General features: G+C 39.0%; 1 protein-coding gene across 1 annotated transcript in view; it reads right to left on the reverse strand.

The window, feature by feature from the left end:
* CWF19L2 (CWF19 like cell cycle control factor 2) overlaps window positions 1-27,592 on the reverse strand; it is a 150,368-nt gene that overhangs the window by 10,156 nt on the left and 112,620 nt on the right. The window contains exons 13-15 of the mRNA XM_047878862.1: window positions 13,120-13,332; window positions 9,491-9,607; window positions 1,935-2,090 (exon numbers count right to left, since the gene is read on the reverse strand). Of these exons, the coding sequence (XP_047734818.1) occupies window positions 1,935-2,090; window positions 9,491-9,607; window positions 13,120-13,332 (486 nt within the window). The remainder of the gene's footprint in view (window positions 1-1,934; window positions 2,091-9,490; window positions 9,608-13,119; window positions 13,333-27,592) is intronic.

Here is a 27,592-nt window from a genome sequence, read left to right on the forward strand (position 1 = left end):
AATTCGTTATTTAAAATTGGACCTTAGTTTTCTTTAAAGTCCTATCTTTAGGAAAAAGGAAATATTATTTACTCATTCTTAATTCTTGTACTAACTTCAGCCCAACTTTACACCACAAATACAATCCTTAATAAGTCTAAGCAATTTAATTTAAACGTAAGTTTGTGAACATAAAAGTTCACAACTTCCTTATCCCATTCATAGAAACCTACTCAAATAAATTTGTTTAGTTTTACTGCCCTTTTTGCAAAAGAGTAATTTCTGACAACCAAGTACTTGAACTATTTGGCCCTATAACAAAGAAGTAAAAATGAAGGGGAAAAATACATAGATATGGCATTGTAAGACCTCCGAGCCTAAGCAACAGAACTAGTATTTATGGTAAAGAAATATTTAATAGAAAAACCAGGATGATGAGTATCAAGTACTCTCATTTTTGTACAGTTGTCATCATTAATGAAGCAAATTTTAAACATAAAATTAGCATTCAAATAAGCACAGTTTAAAAGCATCAGATACACTGCTGGTCCATATTTAAAAGGCATATGGGGCACTGGGGCTGATACTGTAACGTAGCACATTCAGTATAAAACTGAAGGCAAATCAAATAAAAGGTTTAGGGTAGAAAAGTGACACACCATTCTAAGTGATGACATTTCTGTCACCCAACATGAGCAACAGTGGCTGCTTACATTCCTATTACCTCAATGCCTGTGGTCACAATCACCTAAGACTCTACTGAGAAGATACAAAAAAAAAGAAAGAAAAAAAAAATGAAGAAAAGAATAATAATCTCTTTCCCAACTGATTTTGCTTAACACACAACTGGCAAGTTGGCTCTTTCTCCTACTTTACTAGTATATTTCTTAAAATCAAATAATCAAATTGTTTTTAGAAATCTGTAGAGAGAAAGCGTATTTTTCACCACCTCATTAACCTCGACAAGTCTCACCATCCTTTGTACTGGGTTGTCCAGTCCACGAATAAACTCTCCCATCCTGTATCGTCTAAATGTTGCATGGGAAAGTCTCCGTGCATCACTTCATAAAACACTGCCTCCATTTTTCACTTTACATGTTACTATTTCATATACGTTTCTACACATGCATTTATATTAGCCTATAAATTATAATGTATTCAGCTCAGCCTCAAAACCATGCTATCTTGTAAAAGCTGCCTGAATATTATAATGACACTTAACTGATTAAAAACTCTAGTAATTATGTCCAAAAACGTATGTCAAGGTTAGATACTAGTTTCTTCTTACAAATAGCATCATGAGGTATTAAATACTAAAAGAACAGTAACTTGTCTCAGCAATTGTAACATGGACTATTTGTATGTAACTCTCTCCAGCTCTTGTGAATTTCAGTGAGTTTTCTAGAATTACGACTATAATTTTGACCGCAAAGGAGTTCAAGGTAAAACACTGATTTTTCATTTTAGAACTGAAAAATTAAAATAGAAATCATAAACTGCCATTCAACAGTATATTCATACTTACAAATAAGCATGCTTTTTTTTTTCCAATGTTTATTTATTTTTGAGAGAGAGAGACAGAGTGTGAGCAGGGGAGGGGGAAAGAGAGAGGGAAACAGAGAATCCAAAGCAGGCTCCAGGCTCCGAGCTGTCTGCACAGCACCAGATGTGGGACTCAAACTCACAAGCTGTGCGACCACGACCTGAGCTGAAGTTGGACACTCAACCGACTGAGCCACCCAGGCACTCCCAAATAAGCATGCTTTTTAAAGGTCAAAATCCCAAATTTCTCTCTACAGAAATTTACAAAGAATTTTTTTGTGTGCTTTACTGCATTTCTTTATATAAAGTTTGATATTAGCATATAAGGACAAAAAATACAAGAAAAAAGATAACCGTATTCATAAAACAGCACTGTTGTGAAACAGGATGCATGCAAAAGTATCCAGAAATACCTTAAAGTAGATGGGAGCCATGTCACCCACTTCCTTCGGGAGAGGAATGCACTCGTAAACCATATGGTACTGCTTCTTCATGTTCATGTTGGTTTCTAAAAAGATGCAGTCCAACCCTTTATCTTCAAACATCTTTACCAATGATTTCCTAAACATCTGAAGAAAATAAAATGATGAGGTAACTAAAAGACTTACAGACAAAATATGGAAAATAATAAAAGGTACACTAAATCCCTTTAAAATAAAAAATAAATGGTCAACAATGTTTAGATTCCGTACTGTTACCTTACCATTACTTTACTTTCTAAATCTACTATAACATTTCACATATTTAAGCAACTTTTCTTTTTTTTTTTTTTATTAACATTTATTTATTTTTTGAGAGTCAGAGAGAGACAGAGCACGAGCAGGGGAGGTGCAGAGAGAGGGAGACACAGAATCAGAAGCAGGCTCCAGGCTCTGAGCTGTCAGCACAGAGTCCCATGCGGGGCTCGAACCCACGAACCGTGAGATCATGACCTGAGCTGAAGTCAGTCAGCCCAAGCGACTGAGCCACCCAGGCGCCCCTAACCAACTTTTCTTTTGAAACTGAAACTTACTCTGCGGAGTTTTGTGTACATATTGGAAATGTTCCAATAGACTACAATAAGACAAGGAAGAGATAAAATCAAACTCAAGGAGTAAAATAGGCAGAACAGATGGTAAAATCAGAGGAAAATAACCACAAAACACAGAAGGTACTTACTCCTGGAAGGTGGGTGTGGAACCCACTTCCAAGTATCTCCCTAGGCTCACAGCATCTTCATCCACTGGCTCCCACACACGTCTGCTGACCCTGCACTTGGACCTTGTATACTCAAGCATCCCCTATTTTCACGTACAATCATGTCCCACCGAGTGTATCAAAGTCAAATGTACTACGGTGGAACAGTAAGAGTGTTTTCTTTTCCCAAAGAACTCAGCGTTATTATAAAATCCCTACTTTTTATTCTTTTCTACTTACTTACATATTTATTATTTCACACCCTGAGTCCTGGAGCACAGACACGCCGTCCAGACGCTCACAGGTATGCACAGGACATCCCCTGTGGTACAGGATGATGTCAGGGCTTAGAAGAAAGGGGACCAGGCTGAAGGCTGTAGCCAGAAGCTGACTCTCCCCACACCACCAAGGTGTCTAAGAATTCAAAATTCAAACTTGGCCTTGTAGAGTATCATATATTTATTCTATCTTTATTAAGTGTTAGTATATTTGTCTAAGTAGGAGGAAGAAAGATTTTTTTTTATTTTTTTTTTAAGTTTATTTATTTTTGAGAGAGAGACAGAGAGTGCACAAGAGGTAGAGAGGCAGAGAGAGAATCCCAAGCAGGCTCCCCACTGTTAGCACAGAGGCCAACACGGGACTCGATCTCATGAACCGTGACATCGTGACGTGAGCCGAAACCAAGATTCAGACACTTAACTGACTGAGCCACCCAGGCGCGCCCCCCCCCCCACCTTATTAAATTTACTTTTGAAACACTTTTTAATCTAGATTTGTCAGCTAATTTATAACTTTCAAATATCTTAATTAAATTGTTCAATTAGGACTATAGATCACATGTAGAAAATAGAGAGATCCCATACACCTCTACCCCACTTTCCCCCGATGGTAGCATCTTACAAAACCACAGTACAGCATCACAACCAGGATATTAACAGGGACACGGTGAAGGCACAGAGCAATCCCAACGCTCCCAGCCACACTCCCTCTCATCACATGGGCAAAACCGCCACTGTGTTCTCCATTTCTTTAATCCTACCATTTCAAGCATGTCGTACAGGTGCAATCACACCACCTTTTGAGGTTCCTGGTCTTAGCTCAGCCTAACTCCCTGGAGATTCAGCCAGGTTGTGGCTCAGACACTGCCTGGCGACTGCCACGTGCAGACAGCTGTTCAGCTTCCCCACTCAGCCTCCACGGACACCCCAAAAGGGGAGAAGCTACTTGTCACTGCTGCCTGGGGGATGGGGGTCCTGGGACTCCGCCAGGCCTCCGATGATCACTTGTCAGTAAAAACTTGTCACGCTTCCGTTTTGTACTCATTTCACAAAACAAGAACAAGTAGGAAAAAAGGAAATCAAATAATTATACATTGATATAAACTACAAAGATACCTAGTAAGCAACAGACACAGGATTTGCTTTTCATTTCTGACCAGAGCTGTAGAGAAGTTCAGCAAAGCCTCTTTTAAAGACTCCATTTGTTGTCAAAGTCTTGGCTAATAGTCTAATAATCTCATTGTCAGGTGACTTGTTAGCTAAATCATTAGAGATGACTATATAGGATTGCTTCCCCTTTAAAAATCCTCTGAATCTTGTACTACATTTCATAAAATCAAATTAACAGTGCACACACAATTGAGGTTAAATTATGGTAAAAAATCACAAAATATAAAATACTGGTATAGGTATCTACATGGTGAAAGTGGTCAAATTTTATAGTTGCCATGGCCCCAATCTGATTTCCGCAGACAACAAACCTTCCCAAGAAAAGCCATGTTCACTAAACGGTTTCATTTTCCTCTTCCTGGGCAAACAAGACTAGATTTCCCAGCCTCTCTGGGACTTAGATGGGGACATATTTAATTCTGGGCAAAGGAATGTATCTAGAAATGATAGGTGTCACTTGTGACAAGTGACTTATGTGTCCCTTGAAACAGTGAAGGGGCAGTGTGCCTTCTTGTATTCATTTTCTTCCATCCAAGGTCCTGAAAGAGGACCCCACCACAGGAGAGCCTGATGATGGAAGGAGCCTGGATACCCAATTAAATGCCTGGGGGCGATCTGCCTTGGGAACTGCCCAACCCACACTGGACCGTGACATAAGAAATGAACTTTTCCTGTCTTGAGCACTGTGAGTTCGGTTCTGTTTGCAACAGCAGTGACCACAATTCGATGGACGATTCAGACATCGGTGCTAAGACTGACACGGCTCACGAGCCAGGAAGTGATAACCGTTCATCCATTCCCGCCTCTACCCTGTCGTTTTTCCCAAAAGTTACCTTCGAAGGCCTAGTAAACACTTAGAAAACAAACACACTTGCACAAAACACTTAGAAAACAAAATGGGGAAAATATACAAAGCTGGTTTTGTAAGATAGTTTTTTAGACTGTCTCTATGTTGTTAACTGCTACCGTTTGTGAATTTTTATTTATTATGAATATTTTCGATGAACTGTTATTTATTTCATTACCTAGTGCAGTGGTAACATAATCTCACCGGCTAGAAAAAGGAAAACCATTGCTGGAGTAGAACTCCGTATTTGAAAACTAAGCTTCTTTGAAGAAAGGAGAAAATGGATATAAAGCAGCAGCAGCACCGACAATGTAACATTGTCTCACAAACTTCCTTGCTTTCCTGTTGATCCACAGCCCTTTCCTGGTTTAACTGTTTTGATGCTTGTTCTAGATACTATGTGGATGACAGTGAGGAAGACAGACTCCAGACGTCATGAATTACAAATGCAAACTTAAAGGTACTAAATTAATAGTGATGCAAGAATAGTTCACCATGATAATATAAACATCAAACAAGCAGGGCACACACAAACACTCAAGTACTTCTCTCTGCATAAAAAAACTGTACTTGAAAAACACGAGTTCAGGGGCGCCTGGGTGGCTCAGTCGGTTAAGCGGCCGACTTAGGCTCAGGTCATGATCTCGCGGTCCGTGAGTTCGAGCCCCGCGTCGGGCTCTGTGCTGACAGCTCAGAGCCTGGAGCCTGTTTCCGATTCTGTGTCTCCCTCTCTCTGCCCCTCCCCCGTTCATGCTCTGTCTCTCTCTGTCTCAAAAATAAATAAATGTTAAAAAATTAAAAAAAACAAAAACAAAAACACAAGTTCAATGAAAGAATTTGAGGTTACCCGCTCCACTAAAGAAGGATCTTCCCGAAGCTCAGTATAACACATACACTATACGTATTTAAATAACATTCATACTTTAAGTTATATGACAACCGAACACTGAAGAAAGGTTTTTAGTTCATTATTATAACATACCAAAACTATTTTATGCTTCACAGAGATATAGATCCCCATATTATGGGGATTATAGAACATTCCCATTTTTCTAGTAGAAAAAACTCTACCCATTGGGTAATCACTATTTTCCACATTTCTAAACTATGACTACTCACCTACATGCCATTCCTCATTTTAGTTAACACATCTAGACTAAAATTCCTTACAATATATTTAAGTAAGCTATACTAGAGTGTTGCAATTCTTAATTTGTATCAAGTCACATTATAACAATTCAGTTGTATATAAGTAAAACTTTTTGAAATGAAAATTAAAGTATTATACTTGGAAATATCAAAGCTATGTAAGATTGATCATATAATATTAATACTATAATTTATTCAGATTTTCTAAATAGAACATGTCCAAAGGTAAAGTTATCCAGAGATAAATGTTATGAGATAGAATACATATATTTAACTCTGTGCCCACCATGGAGTAGCCACTCAGAAATGACATTAAAGTAATTTTTAAAACAGCCCAAATTACTGGAACAAAGAGAACGAGAGAAGCCTCACTGGAAATCAGATCACTCCATAATAAGTGACTTAAACATCAGCAAGCTGGCTCATCCCTGGCAGGTGTGGCGGGAGGGGATCGGCAGGGGTAGCGGAGAAGACAGCCATCCCGCACTAGAGAAAGAACCCTCACAAGGCTCAAGAACTGGTAAGCACCAAGCGGTTACAGAAGGAGAGTGAAGGTGTAGCAAAAAGCAAATGGCATAGATAGAAGTCTTTTGAAAAAAGCAATTAACACGCTGATACCCTCAACACCAGCAGAACGCTGTCGGATTATTCTCTGTAGAAGGTCAACAGTAAGTTTGCTGGGCTGGCAAAACCTGACACAGCTGGAGTCTGAAAACGGGGGCATTACAGGAAATGTTACAGAGTGTTGAAATTCTGCTGCCCCAGCCTTCTTCTCCCACTCCTCTGGCAGAACAGGAGCAAACCGTCTCAGATGCACCAGGTGAGAGATGGGAAGAATTGTCTCTGGAGAGTCTGATCGCCCCCAGAAAAAGCCCTGAGGGTGCAATACTGGAGCTTTCCCAGGGAAATGGCCCCATCACACCGCTCAGCAGCAAAGCCCACTGTAGGCAATGGCCCCACCACCACACCGCTAATTTGGGATATTTAAATAATGGATCCATGGTGTCTGACGATAACATAAGCTCAAACCTATCTGTCAAACTGGTAAGAATAACTTTAAAGGGGACCAAGCTTCACTATATAGTTAATGAAACTAAAAAACCTGGCTTCTATTCACTCAAAATCTGTGATTATTCCCATATGCTGTGCTGAAACTTAGTTTTGCATTTTCTATTAAATATAAGATCCAAAATTAAATTTAAATGTTACTAGAGGATGGGCATAAACATCACTTAGAAAAAGTGGCTCCTGCATTTCCAAACATTATTTTTTCCTAAGTCAAATAATCTTTGTTAAATATTCTCTAGAAGGGGGGAATAACCATAAAGATATTTACCAGGGCGTGATTAACTTGAAGGTTTTTTTTTAAGATTATTTATTTATTTATTTATTATTTTTTTTTTTTAATGTTTATTTATTTTTGAGACAGAGAGAGAGAGACAGAGCATGAACGGGGGAGGAGCAGAGAGAGACGGAGACACAGAATCGGAAGCAGGCTCCAGGCTCTGAGCCATCAGCCCACAGCCCGACACCGGGCTCGAACTCACGGACCGCGAGATCGTGACCTGGCTGAAGTCGGACGCTTAACCGACTGAGCCACCCAGGCGCCCCTAAGATTTTTTATTTTTAAGTAATCTCTATACCCAACATGGGGCTCAAACTCAAACCCCAAGAGCAAGAGTCACATGCTCTTCTGACTGAGCCAGCCAGTCAGTATTGAACTTCTGAATATATTTGAAGGTAAGAACAAAAATCCCCAAAGCTACATTTCTTTAAATAAGCTAGAATTCAAATACTTTATTTGCTCACTGTCTTATACTAATTTACAACTTGTAACAACTAATTCTCTTATCACACAAAAAGCCATAATGCTATCCTCTGTGTAAGATAACTTGGCTTTCCTCCCTCATTCAATTTTCCATAGTGCATACGGCTCCCAAATCCACTGAAGTGCAATATAACCTGTACGAAAATACACCACACCTACGGGCAGAATTAATGATTTTATCTCTGTATTTCTCAGGACACCGGGATTATTGACATTCATGTCCTCAGTATCTACTGAATGAATACATTTCTTCTTTATCCACCTCAATGTTTTCCATCAAGTGGCTTAATTTCTTACAGAAATATAAAACACACAGACTAGATTCCTGTATTACTTAAAATCTTTTTGGCACTGTAGTTTGCTCTAAGTTAAATCAGTTTTGCATGCATAAGTTTTTAAAAAGACATTCCAGAAAAGTCTCAAAATAATTCCGAAAACCAAATTTGCATACTTCCACTTTAAATTATTTACTGCACTGGCATCCACTACTAGAAAAAATTTTTTTCCCACATCAAGTGTATTTGTCCACATTCTTACCCATGCCTGGGCACAGATGTATGGTAACAGTCTGCCCTTTACTTTCACAGCATAAACGTAAAGATTACAAGGAGTAAGAGACTGAATTTCACAATGTGTGGTCAAAATCTCTCCTCTTTTGGCATCTTTATCAACATGATGCAAAGACCAGTACACAGTGTCTTTTACAGTCTTACAATTTTCACATTTTCTAACTAGGGGTCCCTGTAACCCCTATTCAACTGTCAAGTGTTAGAAAAATGAAGAGTTTTATTTTTTTCTTTTTTGGTCATTATGAGGTCTTGAAATAATTCAGCAGCAATTTCACCCCTGTCGTGCCTTCCAGTTTCTTGCAGAATCAGCCACAAAAAGAAGGGGACGGGAAGGGAGGGGAAGGGAGGGGAGGGGAGGGAAGAAAAATCCTGAATCTAAAAGTTGGGCCAGGTAATAAAGGGAAAAGTATAAAAGTAAGGGCTGATAGCAAAATCACAGCAGCAGAGACCAATTCCATTACAGGAAAATATGGCAAATGCTGAATATGAACCTCTGGCTTCCAAAATCTATTTTTTATTATCTGAAAATCTCTTTTCCTTTATTACCTTACTTTGTCAAGAATGGCTATCTCCTGCTCTACAAAAGTAGAGATTAGAAATCTTACATTGATATTTTAAGTACAAATACTTATTACTTTGCCACAGTTTGTTTAGTACACAAAAGCTTTCAGTTGTACACCTGAAACTAGTAAGGCTATACATCAATTGTATCTCAGTAAAAAATTAAAAAAAAAAAAAAAACCTTCAAAACAGGGAGTACATAAGGGAAATAAACTAAAAAGGGAGTGAGTGGTGAAAACATGATCTGGAGATGTACACAACTAGGGAAATGTATACACATGTGTAAGTTCAGAAAGCAAAATCACTGGACAAAGGTGATAAAGAAACCCACTGGCAATTATTTTGTAAAAACTGCTCCTGCGCATTACAATGATGAGATTACCATGCTGACCTGAATTTCCTCCCAGATGTCTTCGTCCAGTAAGGTGGAAGCCCTGTGGTGTTGCAAAGGGACTATCAGGCAGTGTCCCTCAGTAAGAGATCGGACGTTGGGTAAACATAAATAAACCTATGGGGGAAAAGTTGCAAAGAGAAATGTTACTGTATTTATTCTCAGTTGCGACCAATGAGCCATGGGAAACATGGCTGACACCTAATAAAGCACACTTGTTTACAAGCAATATATTTTATTTTAATATTTTTAAAGATAGCTGATATTTTCAAAATACTTTTAAAAGCCATGAACGCAGATTCTAATAAAATGGAAATTTACAGCACAAGTCTCAACTTTAACTGTTCTATGTATTTCAGAGATTGAGTGTACCCAAGGGCAAAATGAATGACACACTTTATCCTTGATCTGAGAAAGTTATATGCTTTCAAAGCCCTTGAAACAACACAATTTGGGGCAAGAATGAAAAGATATATGGCTTGGTAATGAAAGAGAAGTCTAACTGGTGCCTATCAATCAGGTTTTCCTTATCATACTGCCTAAGCAAAGAGAATTAACCCAAGTAAGAGAGAAAGGAAATGTTCTCTGTATGGTTTTACTGCTCTGCTTAAGTTCCATCCGTTTAAATACATGTGTTACCTACAAACTGGTGCTATTTTTCCACTATATACAACTGTCTTAAAAAAGAAAAAAAGTCAATTAGCCTATATATAGTGAGCAAAGAGTGCTCATGAGGAACATTAAAAATATTCTGCAAAGGGGCTCACTCTTATTTTCTACTATTTTTTGTTAGGTTTTAGATAGAAGTATTTTGTATGGCAGACAATATTATTTCACAAAATAATGCAAACTTTTTAAAACTCTGCTGAGAGAGGACAAAGAAGGAATGGATATGGAAATTCACCTAAGTTTATAGTGAGATCATAACCATATTCAAAATATTTTTAAAAATAACATCAGTACTGATTCATTAATTGTAACAAATTTACAACTTGTAAATTTGCTTACTAACGTCAGGTGGTTAGTAAGAGAAGACACTGGATACAGCGTACATGGAACTGTCTTCTTAATTTTTCTGTAAATCTAAAACTGTTCTAAAAAAGAAACAAAGTCTAGTTTTTAAAAAAAAAGTAAAGCACAGTGTTAAGATGAGGGAGACAGATAACTTTTATTTTTAAAAAAAGGAGGAAGAAAGCACGAAAAGCTGACACTCAGAAGTTATTTAACTCTGTGATTCTAATGAGTATTAATATAGTTTCACTAATACATTTGGATTTAAAACATTCACTTTAAATATTAGAAATTCAAGCTGAGTGAGAATTACTGAATTGCTGTGGAATGTGATTTGTCATTTCCACTGAATGGCAAAATAATTCCTTAGAAACTCAAAACCATCTAAGATTAACTTAGGTAATGACTGAAAGGAGTAATTTCTTCTTGTTTATTCAGATTAATTAAATGGCCTATTAGCTACAGTGGATGGGATAGGTAGTAAGATGACGGATAAGGTTCCTTCTAATCAATATTTCAAATATTTCTGTATTAACATAGTCACAGCCGAAAGGCTGGAGGTAGATGGTAGTTTTTAGAGCATATAACGCACAGATGCAGAAAGGAGAGACTCCAGTGGTTTTTTAAGTTAAACTAGAATGAAAAGACTGAGTCCCAAAGGGAAGAAACAGGTCAGCCAACTCTCAGGAAGTGAAAGGCAAAAAGAATTTAATACCATGAGGAAAGACTAGTGGGAAAGAGTGGATTACCTGACAGTGGAAGAGGACCACCGACAAGAACAGGGAAAGACGTGTATGACAAATAGGAGGGGTGGAAGATAAGAACCAGAAAGTGTCTGTTCACAGGCCAGCAGTTCACTTTCACGAGTGAACTGAGAAACGCCTCCTTGGGGAAGCAGCCTACAAGGCAGGAGGTGAACAGAAGGTCTGTGCCCCCCTGGGCCCAGCCTGTCTCCAGTGCACTGGGGAAAACAAAAAACCCCAATGAAAATTCTCCAAACTTCTAAAGCACAGCAGGAAAAATTTACTTTGTTTAATTTGCTCTTACGTGTTTAAAAGGTAGGGATCGGACTGAAGAGGAATGAAATATTTATAACGTCGTAACTAGAAAAATGTAAATGTTTATAAAAGTCTGGAAAAGAATTCAGAAAAATTGATACAAGTAATTGGTTATGGTGGGGTTTTTTTAATTGAATAAATTTTATTTTTTTTAAGTGAATAAATTTTAAATGGAACTTTTACATTTACCTCTTTGATAGTTTGGAAGGGGGAAAAAAGAAGAGTGAAAAAATAAAGTTAAAGAAACCCTAACGTGAACTGATAAGTTGACTGTCTTAACAACAACCTAAAGATACTAAAGGCTAGAGTAGGAATGGAAAAGCCCACACCAGTTCTCTGGACACACAGGTGTGTGTGGAGAGGGGCGGGACATACACAAGAAACAAAAAACTAGCAAATAAACACGTATATGCACAGTCCCTGAACTATGAGTTCCTGAACTAGCATGGCACTCATTCATTCCTCTCCTCTCCTTTTCTCACTCCCTCTGCCCTGGGCCACACTCTGCTCCACGAACCAGCTCTTTCCTCCTCATGGCTCTTCACCTGCTGACGCCCCTTCCTGAAATATCAGTCAGTCATTCACATCCTCATGTTGCTTGCTCCTTCCATCTTTCATACCTGCCCTAAAATACCTCCTTACAGGGGGCCTTCTAGATCACCTTCTCAAAACATACTCTCCCATCATTTTGTCCCATTCCCTTGCTCTATTTGCTTTCTGACAACACTTTCTTCAATCAGGGCAATTATTACTTTATTTTCTGCCTTATTTTACTAGAATACAAGCTCCACAAGTACTTCTGATTCTGAGTCTACTTTTCTCTAGAAACTAATTACGGTATGGTGTATGTCGGGTACACAATAATTAATCAATACAAGAATTAACTCACTGAATATTTATTGAAATAAGTGACAATTATCAGTAATTAAGCAATCATTAATATTTATTAAAATAAGTGACTACGAACATACACTCTTGATATACAATGGGATATATGTTTGGTCAACAATGGAATTCATGCTTGGTGCACAATGATGAGTGAGAGTTATCTAGGTGCTCACAGAACTTACAGCCTATCAGAAGAGGGACTTAATACACAAGTAAAATAAAGTAAAAATTTTCAAATTATCAGATATTCTAAGAAGAAACAAATAGGTTCTATGAGAAAGTAAGGGAAGAAGCAGCAACTGCTTTAGACGGAGTATTTCTGAAGTGACTTGAATACTAAGAATCAAGTGCCAACCATGAAAATGAGGTCCCACGGCTGGCCAATGCCAGGGCCAGAACCTGGGTTCAGGCGGTTGGGCTCCCAAGTTCAGGCCCAGTGCTGTTCCTCTAAAGAGGAGAATCATACAAAATGTGAGCTTCAAGTCACCTAAATTTTTATGCTGCTCTAGGGAAGAGTCTAAGAATCACAGGAAGTCAGAAAAGAAAACTATTTGCAACACAGAGTAAGAGAAGACCAGACATGTTAGAATCCTGTAAGGGTCTGAAGAAAGAGGCAAATCTGGACACAGCACTACGTCACTTCCTCAGGGCCATGAGTGTGGTATTTCTTACCTTAACACCTATTGCAACAATAAGGTGCTTGGGAAACTGAGAGCTGTCAAAACAGTAGGGACATTTTTCCATTCGGGCAGCGAGACTCTGATGCTCGGCAATGGCTTTTTTCCTCTGGTTCTCTTCCTCTGCACCGAAACGTTCTCTCTCAGCTGCTTTGGAGACAAACATGTCATCTAGGGTATAATAGTCTCCATCTGTTCTTCCCATAAACTGAAAAACCAAAATAACAGTAGTGGGGAGAAGGGAGGTGGTTAACGTTTTATTGTATTGCAGCTACCAAAGACATATCTGTAAGTTCCATGGTACAACTTTTAAATTTAAAAAAAGAAGAAGAAAAACGTGATTAAACATTTAAGCTTGATTTTCAAGTCAATCAATCAATCATCATCATCATCATCACAGCTGAAGTTGACTGAGTATTTACCATGTACAATTTTATGCAATTTGTTTTATGCTCCTGTGAGAATGAGACCATCATCATTTCCATTTACCAGATCAGGAAACTGAACCACAGAGGGGTTAAGAACTACTTTCATTTTAAAATTAGCATACGCTCCACAGAGAACATAAACATTTTTCAACTGTTCTCTCCAGGCAGCTTCTCCCCATCTCCCCCAACATAAACTGTAGCCAGGGGGATGCTTTTAAAACACAAATTTTACTTACTTATTTTATTTATGTCCCTGCTTAAAATCCTCAGAGAACTCCACATTGTGAACAGGATCAAGTTCAAACTCTAGTTTGCCTACTACATCATAGACATAGATAGAATGACCCTGGCAAAGTTCTGTCTCCTGTAGGTAGAGCCTTGGGCAAGTTACTTAATCTCTCTGTGCTCTCCGCACGCTTTATTTCCTCATTTCACAATGGTTGTAACAATACTATCTACCGAACAGGGCTATCTTGCTTAATCCTCTCAACGCATGCCTGACACACAATAAGGACTCACAAATGTGGGCCCCCATTATTATTACAATTTTCTTCATAATCTGGCATTGATGACCTTTCCAGTCACATCCAATCACACCCTTACTTGAACTTTATGCTCTGGTCTTCCTGTTTTCAACCCAAAAGTACTGTTACCTTCAGGCTTTGCACATACTGCTCTCTGACCAATTTCTGCCTTCAGTTTAGCCATTTGCTACTCATTTTCCAACCTGAGGCTTAGATTTAGCTGTCACCTCCACAAAAGAACATCCCCGGATCTCCCAAGACCCTCTAGTACTGCACTCCTATCAGTTTCATGACCACACTGTATCATAATTGCTCACTAACTTCTGTTTTTCTCTCATTAGGCTAAGTTCAAAGTTCTATTTAGTCTACTAAGTACCCAAAGTGAACTCTTTTTCTTTTTCATCATCAAATACAAAGCAATAGCAGGATGCTTGGATCTTATCAGACAGTTAAAAAGATTTGAAGACAGCTAGAATGGCTGCATTTATGTCAGAGAAAGTAGAATTCAAAGCAAAGAAATGAAGGACACAAAAGATCATTTCATAAGGATAAGGGGGTCATACCATCAAGAAGACATAACAATAGCAAAATTTATGCACCTAATTACAGAGTTTCAAAATACATGAAGCCAAAACTTGACAGAACTGCAGAAAACTATGCGTCCACAACTGTAGTCAGAGAATTAAACACATTCTCCCAATAACTGATGGAACAAGGAGAAAATCAACAGGCACACAAGACTTGAACAAACTATCCAAAACTCTGACCTAACTGACATCGACAGAAATTCTATCTAACATCCGCAAAATAAACATTCTTCTCAAGTGCACAAAGAACATTTACCAAGATAGAGGGCATTCTTAGTTATAGCACAATTCCTAATAAATTTAAAAGGATTCAGGAAACGTACAGTATGTGCCCTGAACACAATGGAATTAAATTAGAAATCCCAGCAGAAATACATTTGGAAAATTGCCAAGTACTTGGAAATTAAATAGCCCAGGTCCAAATAACACATGTATGGAAGGAAGGAAGGAAGGAAGGAAGGAAGGAAGGAAGGAAAAATCAGAAAGTATTTTGAACTGCCATTAAAAAAAATGAGAATTTGTGGGATGGTGCTAAAGCAGTATTTAAAGTGATAATTACAGCACCAAACACCTATATCGGAAGACAAAAAAAAGAAAGAAAAAAGAAGAAAGGCCTCATGCGAATTAATGATGTCAACATCCACCTTAAGAAATTTAAAAAAAGAATAGAAAAGAGAACAGAATGTAAACAGAAGAAGATTTCTAAGATGTCATTATTGATAGAACTAGGTAAAAATCAGAAACCAGGTACTAATTATTAGTAATAAGGTATCTGTCTGAGCACAATAGTTTCCTTTTCTATACTAGAATTTATTTTTTATCTTCTACTTTTTCTCCATTATTGATCCTTGTTTATACCTCTCTATTGTGTCAACTTTGTCTATTTATGTGAACTGCCCTGACTTACAAATTATTATTTTAACTTCAGACCTTTATCTCAACCGTAACACATAACATTTTCATAATAGTGACCAACTATGTGCTAGGTACTAATAGAGACCTTAAGTACTCTCTCATCCAAATATCCCTACAACATAGGAATGAATTGTCACTGTCACTTGTTAGATTACAATACAAAGCTTAAGGTGCCTGCGTGGCTCAGTCGGTGGAGCATCCGGCTTGGGCTCAGGTCATGGTCTCATGCTTCATGAGTTTGAGCCCCATACTGGGCTCGCTGCTGTCAGCACGGAGCCAGTTTTGGGTCCTTTGTCCCCTTCTCTCTCTGCCGCTCCCCCATTTGTGCTCTCTCTCTCAAAAATAAATAAACATTAAAAAAAAAAAAAAAAGCTTAGGAGAGACTAAATAATCAAAATCACACAGCTATTAAGAGACAGGAGCAGGAATCCAATGTAGGCCTATCTGACTATAAAAACGAAGAGTGTATGACATTCAGGGAGCCCCTCTCACTTAAGAAATCCACCTTTAGGGGCACCTGGGTGGCTCAGTCAGTTAAGCGTCTGACTTCAGCTCAGGTCATGATCTCGCAGTTTATGAGTTCGAGCCCCGTGTTGGGATCTGTGCTGACAGTTCAGAGCCTGGAGCCTGCTTCGGGTTCTGTGTCTCCCTCTCTCTCTCTGCCCCTCCCCTGCTCAAGCTCTGTCTCTGTCTCAAAAATAAATAAAACATTTAAAAAAAAAAGAAAAGAAATCCACCTTTAAAAGACAGAAAGGGTGTATTTTAAATATAGTCTATGAAGCAGAACAGAGAATTCGAAGAAATCTTAAATGTCATCTAGAATAAATACACCCAAATGACTTAAGGTACTTATCAGAGACAACACAGACATCTAACAGGTATCGATCTTTTCTAAAGTATATTAATGAAGCAGAATACATACCTCCACATGCAACTGTCCCTTCACATGTACACTGTTATAAAAACACTGTTATTAAAAACCAGTTCATGAGTGATCAGGGAATTTATTCAATTCAAATCAAATCTTTTGTATACAGAAGATAGTGCTTCTATACTTTAAATCTATGTTTCGTGGACGTGGCCAAACTTCTCTGATTGATTCATAGTATTGAATTAAATAGAGGACAGTCTTGTCTGTTAAATCTGCATAATTTTTTAACACAATACAAAACTGATGCTTCAACACAGCTACAATCCTCTCCTCCTACAGCCTCTAATTATTTGAATTTTTCCCATTATCTTCTCTGTGGGATTTGATCCAAAATGTTTTCAACTTATTAATCATGTACACATCTCCTGTGATCTTCAGCCCACCATCTTCCTATTTGACAACAAAAAAATGTTTTAATGGACAGAATGTTAACACAGAGTGGAGAATTGAGTCTAAGAAGGAAAAAAAGCAAAAACCTTGTCAGAAGAAAGGAGGTGAAGAAAGAAAAGAAGGTATGAAAATAAAACTCTTCATCATTTAAAAAGTCCTAAAGAAAGCGGATGGGATGATTCGAGCTCAAGTTCATACATCATAAATTTTACAACTCTGAGAACCTCTTCCAAATAAATGAGAAAAATGTGGTAAAAGTTACAACATTAAAAAACATAAGATAAAAGAAAGGAGGGGGAAGATTACCCAAGTGATTTAGAGATTCAACACAATGCTTATCAAAATCTCAATAATGTTTTTTGCAGGAAGAGAAAAATCTAGCTTAAAATTCACATACGATGGGTCTCAAGGGACTACAAACAGACAAAATAATCTTGAAAATGAACAAAGGTAGAGGTCTCACACTTCCTGATTAAAAAAAAAAAATTAACATTTATTCATTTTTGAGAGACAGAGAGAATAGAGCATGAGCTGGAGAAGGGCAGAGAGAGAGGGACACAGAATCCAAAGCAAGCTCCAGGCTCTGAGCTGTCAGCACAGAGCCCAATGCGGGGCTCCAACTCATGAACTGCGAGATCATGACCTGAGCTGAGGTCGGATGCTCAACCAACTGAGCCACCCAGGTGTCCCTCATACTTCCTGATTTTAAAATTTGCTGCAAAGCTACAGTAACCAAAACAATGTAATATTATCATAAAGATGGACAAACAGACTAACAGAATAGAACAGACAGATCAGAAATAAGCCCTCTCAAGTATGCTGAAAATACTCACAACAAGGATGCCAAGATCATTGAACAGGGAAATGACAGTCTCTTAAACAAATGGTGTTGGGAAAACTGGATGTTTACATGCCAAAAAAAAAAAAAAAAAAAAAAAGAAAAAAAAGAAAATGTGGACCTTTAATTTACACCATATATAAAAATGAACTGAAAACAGATCATAGACCTAAACCTAAGAATTAGAATTTTTAAACTCTTGGAAGAAATCATAGAGGAAAAGCTTCCTAACATTAAATTTGGTAATGATTTCTCAGTTATGATGACAAGTCACAGAAACAAAGAAAAAATAGATAGGATGGACTTCATCAAAACGAAAAACTTTTGTGTACCAAGGACACTGTCAACAGAAGGAAAGGCCGCCCACAGAATGGAAGTCTTTACAAATCATATATCCAAAATATATAAATAACTCCTAGAGCTCAACAACAACAAAAAACAAAACAAAAAAAACAAGCAACCCAATTTAAAACTAGGTAAAGGTTCTGAGCAGACATTTCTCCAAGGAAGCTACCCAAATGCCCAATTAGCACAGGGAAATGCAAAAAGCAAACCGACAATGAAGTTACCACTTGAGGCTCACTAGGATGGCTAGAATCAGAGTCAGAGGGGAGCCTGGGTGGCTCATTTGGTTAAGCGTCCGACTTGGGCTCAGGTCCTAATCTGAATATTCGTGACTTTGGGCCCCGTGCTGACAGCTCAAAACCTGGAGACTGCTTGGGATTCTGTATCTCCCTCTCTCTCTGCCCCTCCCCCATTCATTCTCTCTCTCTCTCTCTCTCTCTCTCTCTCTCTCTCTCTCTCTCTCAAAATAAACATTAAGAAAAATTTTTTAAAACAGAGTCAGATAATAACAAGTGTTGTCAAGAATGTGGAGACACTAGAACCCTCATGCAGTGTTGGTGGGAATGTGAAACAGTATAGTTTCTTTGGAAAACATTCTGGTAGTTCCTCAAACAATTAAATACAAACTAATAAATATGCAACTAAACATATGGATTACCACACAGCCCAGTAATTCCACTTCCAGGAGGAATGAATCTGGAACATGAATCTCTACAGCAGCATTATTCATAACAGCCAAAAGATGGACACAATGTGAATACCCATCAACTGATGAAGAGATCAACAACGTGTAAAATCTGTATGACAGAGTATTATTAGGCTACAAAAAAGAAATTAAGTACTGACACCTGCTACAACGTGAATTGTAAAAACATCATGCTAAGTGAAAGAAGCCAGTCACAAAATCACTATCAACATGAAATATCCAGAGAGAGGAAATTTACAGACACAGAAAACAGATCTGTGGCCCTTGAGGGTGGGGATGCAAGGGGGGCCGAAAGGGTTAGGGGGTGACAGCTAAAAGTTACACGATTCCTTCTTGAGGTGATAGAAATGTCCTAAAACTGACAGTCTCAAGGGACTAAATGTCTGTAAATATGCTAAAAACCACTGAATTGTACAGTTTAAATGGGTGAATTATACGGTATATGAATCATATCTCAATAAAGCTTTTATTTTTTTTTAATTTTTTTTTTCAACGTTTATTTATTTTTGGGACAGAGAGAGACAGAGCATGAACGGGGGAGGGGCAGAGACAGAGAGGGAGACACAGAATCGGAAACAGGCTCCAGGCTCTGAGCCATCAGCCCAGAGCCCGACGCGGGGCTCGAACTCACGGACCGCGAGATCGTGACCTGGCTGAAGTCAGACGCTTAACCGACTGCGCCACCCAGGCGCCCCTCAATAAAGCTTTTAAATAAAAAAGTCACCTTAACCAAAGAGAGGTCTGGCCTTTGTCTGTGCCCCTGGAAGGTTATCTTTAAACTCCTGGAATGTCCCTTCTGGTAAGAGCGGCTTTGTTTACCTGGGGGCTTTAGAAGTCACACCAGACAGTCTACACTAACAGTGTGATTTATGTTGGGGGCTTTGGGCCACACATCATCAACTCTACCTCAGGAGTGGCTGGAAACTAAGGTCATCCTCACAAGCAACAAACCATGTCTACATGATCAAACCCCAATAAAAACCCTGCATGCTAACACTTGGGTGCACTTCCCTAGTTGATAATACTCTGGCCACATTTCACACATCATTGTTGGGATAAGTTCGCACTGTCCACAACTCACTGGGACGGGACAAATGGAAGCTTCAGGCTTGGAACCTCCTAGAGCAGCTCCATACACCTCTTCCCTTGACTGAGTTTATATCTGTATTCTTTCAGCAAGTGTAACAGCTTTTAGTGAATTCCGTGACTCCCTGCAGTGAAATATCAAACCGAAGGGTAGCCCTGGAGATCCCAGAACTTGCAGCTGGTGTCTTGGGGAGTCTAACACCGTGGAGACATAATAACCAAATGCAATGTACAAACACTGGTCAGATTCTGGATCTCAAAAAAAAAAAAAAAAAATTACAAAAATTTAAATGCAGATCATAAATTTTTTTAATGTTTACTTATTTTTGAGAGAGAGAGAGAGACAGTGTGAGTGAGGGAGGGGCAGCGAGAGAGGGAGACATAGAATCCGAAGCAGGTTCCAGGCTCTGAGCTGTCAGCACAGAGCCTGAAGTGGGGCTCGAACCTACAAGCCGTGAGATCACGACCTGAGCCAAAGTCAGATGCTTAACCAACTGAGCCACCAAGGTGCCCCTAAATATAGGTTATAAATGAACACTTTTCAAGTAAACATATGGTTCTGCACAAGACACAGACACCACCCAACAGTGGACAGTGGCAGCACGGCAGCTCTACACCGAGACGGCCCTGAGGGCAGTGGGGACAGTGGGGCAAGGAAGTCCTCTCAGTGAGAAGAACTCTGAGCATCTGGTTCGTGCAGCCTGGAAGGAGGGATGGGCAGAGCCACAAGTCTGAACTAATCTGTCAACTAGGGCTGATGGTCTGGTTGGATGCTCAGGGACCTGGACGTAACACAATCAGAGAACTAGTAACAAGGTCTGGGGAAGAAATACGTGGACAGATCTCTCTCCAAACTGATACAGAGTACAAAGCCATTTCCAGCCTTTGTGAAAACATTTATGTCACTAGCCACTCCGACCTTTGTCCAAATAAGGTTATGAATGGGGTGACCAGGCTGGGACGGAAGTTGGGAGTGGGCTCAGCAACATGACCTTCCACTTATCAGAGCTGATCTGGCTACAGCCACTGCTTGAAGACCCAATCCATGAACAAGAGAGATCACACTGTGCCCCTGATCGGCACCAGTTACCTGATGACAGGTTGGGCACACTGGACTGCTTCTGTCATGGAAGGGGAAGGACCCTGTACTTGCTGGAAGAGACGCTTACTCTGGATATGCATGGATTTACATGCAATACTTTTGCCAAATATACTATCTCTGGACTCATGTCACCATGGTATCACACACATTCCTGTGACCAAGTAACTAATCTCCTAGCAAATGCACTGTGGCAATGGGTCCACGCCCACTGCATTCATTATGCAATGATGATCACCACATTCCCATCATGCCGAGGTAGCTAGCTGACTGAACAGTAAACTGGCCTTTTCAAGGTTTAACGAGAAATGCTGGCTAGATGGCCCCTAGGGGGCTAGGGCAACGTCCTCCAGAATGCAGTATGTGCTCTAAATCAACATCCAAACAATGATGGGATCTCTCTCACTGCCAGGATTCACAGGTCTGGGGAACTAGGGGAAAAAACAGGAGTGACCCATCTTATCATTACCCCTTATGATACACCAGCAAAACGTATGCTCCCATGCCTCCAACGTAAGGCCCTACTGGTATACAGGTGTCAGTTCCAAAGGGAGGAACACTTCTACCAAGGGACACAACAGTGACTCACTGCACCTGAAGGTGACACTGCCACGGGGCTGCTCTGACCCCTCATTCCACTAAACCAGAAGGCAACGAAGGCAGTTACCATCCTGCCTGGAGTGACTGATCCTGACCAAGGGCGAAATGGGTCGGGCACTACCTCACAGAGGCAAGGCGACGTGTATCTTGAATGTAGGAGATCTTTTAGGGCACCTCTTAGTATTCTCATGGCCTGTGATTCAAGTCACAGATAAACTACGACTCAAATTAAGGCCACTAGTAAATGGCTCAGACCTTCAGAATGAAGACTTGGGTCCACCCCGCCAGGCAAGGAACCTTGAGGGCAAAAGGAATATGGAACGGGTAGTGGAGGAACGTGGTTATACACACTAGCTAAAACCACATAACCAGCTTCAAAAGTTAATACTATAATAATTACAGTATCTCTTCACTACTTTGATACGAATATGTGTGAATCTACATTTAAATATTAACCAAATGTTTTCTTCTCTTCCCTCTCTCATCTCTTTACCATCTAACATAAGTATATTAAAAGTAGCTTTGTGGGGCGCCTGGGTGGGTCGGTCAGTTGGGTATCCAACTCTTGATTTCAGCTCAGGTCATGATCCCAGGGTTGTGGGATCCAGCCCAATGCTGGGCTCCACACTGAGCATGGAGCCTGCTTAAGATTCTCTCTTCCTCTCTCTCTGTCATGCTCTGTCTCTCTCTAAAAACATTTTTAAAAATTTAAACATGTAAAAATTTTTAAAAATCCAGGGGTGCCTGGGTGGCTCAGTCGGTTAGGCGTCCGACTTTGGCTCAGGTCATGATCTCACAGTTTGTGAGTTCAAGCCCTGTGTCGGGCTCTGAGCTGTCAGCTCAGAGCCTGGAGCCTGCTTTGGATTCTGTGTCTCCCTCTCTCTCTGCCCCTCCCCCACTTACACTGTCTCAAAAATAAACAAAAACTTAAAAAAAATTTTTTTTTTTTTTTTAGTTTTAAAAATCCAGAAGTAGCTTTGTGTTCTATTGTGGGGAAAGAGTTAGCATATTTTTGGTTGTATGTGGGACAGTTGTATCATGTTAGACAGAAGCACGATTTTGTTAACTTTCTTTGTTTGGAGATTAAATACAGCTTAAGGAGACATGCCGAAGTAAAAAGCCATGGGTTGTGGTTACTGTCAATTTGACTACTCTGAGAGACATTTTCCAGAATTCCCTTTCCTGTGTGTTTCTGGTCAAGGTGGGCAATGGGAGAAATTCTCACCGGAGACGTGGAAAACAGAGATGAAGTCCAGCCATTGTCCAGTATACACTGTCAACTTGTCTGCTGGTTCGCCTCCTGTATGGGGCAGCCGCTGGGTCTGCACCTGCTCCCCCATTGCCTCCCTTCCCTTCAGCTTCTCTGAGCTCTGAGCCAGATGTGTGTATGTAGCTCCTGGCCTAGTCTACAGGGTATCCACACTACCAAGGCCAGAGGCAACAAGAACGGACGTGTGTTTCCTGCCCACCCTTGAGAGCCCTGGCTCATGCTTATGGGTTCCAGCTTATTCTTGGTCTCAGTCTCTTTACATTCCTTTTTCCTTCCCAAGTGCCTGCCTCTGGCCTCAAAGACACAAAGACACAAACACAAGAGCCTGAAGTGGACTGCTTACCTAGCTCCCACAACTGTACAAGTTCAAATCCCTGTAAGAAGCCTGTGTCTCTGTCTTTTATTAGTTCTGTTTCTCTGACTGAAAAGTGACTGGTACAGATTTAACCTTCTATAAATAGCAGTAACAAGCTGCTTTTGTTCAGAGGCTCTGCTTGTACATTTTTTCAAGAATGTTCCAAGAATAATATTATTTTTTAAATATCATTAACCACTGTGCAAAAATAGGTATATAACAGTATACAGAATTCAGATATTTCAAATGTCAACTGCATAATATGTGATTGAAAATTAATAATAAAATAAAACCACTCCTTTTCAGCTCCAGTCCATTATCTCTAATGACTAAATCCAATAGTATTATTTTAGTCTGGTCTAATCTGAATGTGATCAACCACCTTCCTGCTCTGGTCGTATGCCCTGGTTGCTGTGTTATAGAAAAGTCATTAAATTTTGCAATCGGTTTCACTATAAACTCACAAGCGGAACTGGCTCTTCAACACCATTCTGAAAACCTCCCATTGTGCACAGTGGCTCGATCACCATCGAGCCCTGGATGCTCCACGAATCTTCCTCTCACTCTCGGTAGAAGACCTCAAAGAAAAGTCAGACAAGAACTTCCTCATCTTCCCACTAGTGGACCTACTGACCCCCAGGAAACGCTGGCTCCTCCTCCTTCCCCCCTGCCGCACTGGAGGGCACCTGTGCCTCTGTGGGAACAGCCCCGTCGTCCACTCGCTGGGCCCCGACCCCACTTCATATTCTCTGGGTATGACGCACCCTGCAGGGAGCTTACAGATGGCACTCAGGACTTCCTCTTCTCCCGCACCATTAGTCTTTCTTCCCCTCGCCAACAACTCTTCCAAACTAGAAAGTGTGTTTTAAGCATGTCACAGCTTCTTCTATTTTAATCATTCCTTTCAAATACTGATCACCTTCCCTCAGGAAGCTAAGCCTCCTGAATGAGTTGTCAAGGGAGGAAAAGAAAAAAGTCAGGGTTTTATTAGAGAGTGACTGGTAGTTGACAATAATGTGAGTGATAATCATATTATGACTGATGTTTAGAATACAACCATTATTATAAACTGCTAGAGTCAGCGTTTCTGAACAGGAAATTTCCAAGTAGGTAAGGGTTTTCCATTTAAGTATAAAAAACATTTCTCATTGCAGTCATTTTGAAAGGAAATTTCCCAAATAGTATTATCAACTTTCCTTCCATATAAAACATAATATACATTGACAATGAATTTCATATTTAAAAAAAAGAATGTTATTATGGAAAACAAATAAAACGTAATACATGGAACTTAATTTAATCTTTTCCTGATAATATAGAATAATTACTGGGATAAGTAATATAATGTATCATAACTGAGAAATGACCCTCTCGAGGGCTGGTAGCTTCTATGGTAGTTACATCGACAAAGAGGTCCATGATTTTTTATTCTTTCTCCCCATTCTTCCATCTCATTCTTTGCTCTCTATACTAAGCCAGCTGTCAATTCTCACTGCTATAAGCATTTTTTTTCCTTGTCGTTGTCTGTTTCCTCACTTCCAGTTTGCTTTTATTATTATACTTCTGGTCTAAAACTGTATAACCAAGTACATTAGCATTATTTGTAATATAAAAAAGTAGGGCTCGAGGGAAACCTGTAGGGAATCAATAAATAGCTGTTAAATTTAGAGTAAACATTAAAAAGCTAGCTTACGATCTATAAACGTGATTAGCATCAAGAGATGATACACAAAATGACTTTTAAAACCATGACAAATCATAGAAAAAGGGATTCATAGGTTTGTTTTATATTCTGGTACACAATGACATCCTGGCTAGAAGAAACTTTCTGAATCCTGTTTCTTCTACCACTAATTGCCATTCAAACAAGGCATTATTATGATGCTAAAATAGTCACAATAATTTGTTACAAGAAGAAAATAAGGAACCTGATTCCATACATTTTCAAAATTAATTTCAGATCACTCAAAACCAAGACTAACAAGGAAGTGTTTTTCACAGTGAAACTAAAGCCCATTGGCAAAGACAAAACAAATGACGTATTAAGACGAAATAAATGAACTGTGGTTTTGGCCTTCACCCGATCCTTTCGAACTATGTGAAAGACCATATTATCTACCTCTTTGACAATTAAAACCCTCAGAGTTCATAAAGAACCAATATTACTATCACCTAGCTTATTGAAAAGAACACTAATTTCAAGTATTAGCTTTATGCAATGATGAGAAATATACTCATGTTTCAGTTATTCACATAACCACCACCTAAGTACATACACAATAGAGTTAACACTCTTGATACACTGCCTCCTGATGATTACATAACCATTAAGTTTAAGTTTCAGTTGAGAGAAAAATCTCAAATGAAATACATCCCGCTATAGCAACTCAGCTGACAAACTCTATTTCTAAAAATTGCTCTCTCCGACACTAGAAAGTCAGCAGCTAAATAGATATGCTGAATAGATCATAATTTATCTAACAAAACCTGTTAAAAAAAAAAAAACAGGACAAGAAAACCCAACAGAATTCCATTAAAACCATATTAAAATCTTATGAAATAAAATAACAAATCATTCACTCCCAGATGATTTAATTCCTTATGTTGTTTTCTGACTCATCTTTGCCCCTCACGAAACATCTGAGGATTAAAACTAACTTATTAGAGATAAAAGCTTTTGTGAGACAAAAATGAGTCATTCTTTCATAAGCGATTGTTTTCTTCAAGGAAGAAAATACACATACACACAAGTTATCATGCCATCAGGAAAGAGAAGAAATCACGCTGAATCACATAATTAAGAAAACCTCATCTTAAACACTGAAAATTAAAGTGTGAATATTACTGATGCCATAAGAAGCACTAGAGATTTGACCTATCAGTGACCAAAATCCAGGACAGTTTTTAATTCCACATCCTTTTATTTACTATCCAAGTAAATAAACTTTAATGTTAGCTTTGACAGAAAACTGGCAACATTTTTCATTAGACTATTTCCATGTCTAAAATCTCTAAAAGATCAGGGAACATTTTAGTTACTCCTTGCCATTCTTCTTTTGCTATACAGGTAATTTATTATTAAACTACTGAGAAGCACAGGAACGGTGCTCTGTTTCATTTTGGTCTGTAAAACACCTTTCAGAAGACTATTCAACAAGGTTTGTTTGTTTGTTTGTTTATTTATTTTACAATATCGATATTGCCTAATTATAAGTTTACTTTTCCAGTGTTTCCATCTACAGCTTTCTTAGGTCATGCACACTATGCCAGGAAGTAAAAACTTCCTGATCCCTCCCTAAAGTCTTTGTTGCAAGAAGAACAATGGTAGGAATTACAGGCAGAAGTCAAGATTACTCTCCACTGTAGCAGTGGCTTATGTGTAATTCTAAGTATTTGATATTCAAATTACAAACAAATGTTTTTTTGAAGGTGCCATTAAAACCCTGCTAATTTTATTCAGCCAACTTAATAGTTAATATATTCTCATCATGCTATTTTTTTAAGCATCTGAACTTCCAAAAAAAAATCACTATTTCTGAAATTTAAAAACTTATATTTTAATTCTGGATCCTGCACACTACAAATTACCCACACATTCCAGGAAACCTGTCTCAGGATCTGACTATTTGAGTGACCACACGTCTCCTCTGATAAAACCTAAGCGACAGTTCTCTGCAGATCAATGTTAGGCCCACTATGAAATTTTTTCAAATGTGGTCTGTACTGGAACAAAGTGGAGAAGGTTGATGATAAAAAGGACAACAATTATAAGAGACGCGCTTGTTTTTAACATAATATTGTTGCAAAATCAAAACAATAGTCATTGATGAAAACAACAGAAAATATATGAATTTTCTATGCAATGTAGTATAGTGGTAAAAATGAGACTTCTACACTCAATTTCAAGCAAGCCTCAAGATATGTTATTCTACACAATAAATATTTATCAGGCGCTATCGTGTACTAAAATGTAGAACAGATAGTGAAGACACAATGGGGAGCAGAAGCAGACATGATTCCAATAACATGGAATGATATGAGAAAGACAGGCATTAACTACAGGGATGTTCAATAAAAAAAGTCGAGTTACAGTTGTGATGGCAATCTGAGGCCCTAACAGAGGGGATGACACAATCACAGAGGTAAAAAAGGCTTCCCTGAAAGAATGAGAAAGGTGAGACACGTACAAACAGGAAGTCAACTAGACAGAACAAAAACCGCACGTGTAAAGAGTCCATGTCAGGAGAAAGCACAGCACCCAGGAGGAACCGAAGCAAAGTCAGCATGGCTGACACAGAGGAGGCAAAGCCAAACAGAGCAAGATTTGAGACCAGACAGGAAACCTAAGAGACCACACCAGTCAAGGTCTTGTTAGGTCCTGTTAAAGAATCTGA

This window comes from Prionailurus viverrinus, chromosome D1 (assembly GCF_022837055.1).
Source record: "Prionailurus viverrinus isolate Anna chromosome D1, UM_Priviv_1.0, whole genome shotgun sequence".
Taxonomy (NCBI): domain Eukaryota; kingdom Metazoa; phylum Chordata; class Mammalia; order Carnivora; family Felidae; genus Prionailurus; species Prionailurus viverrinus.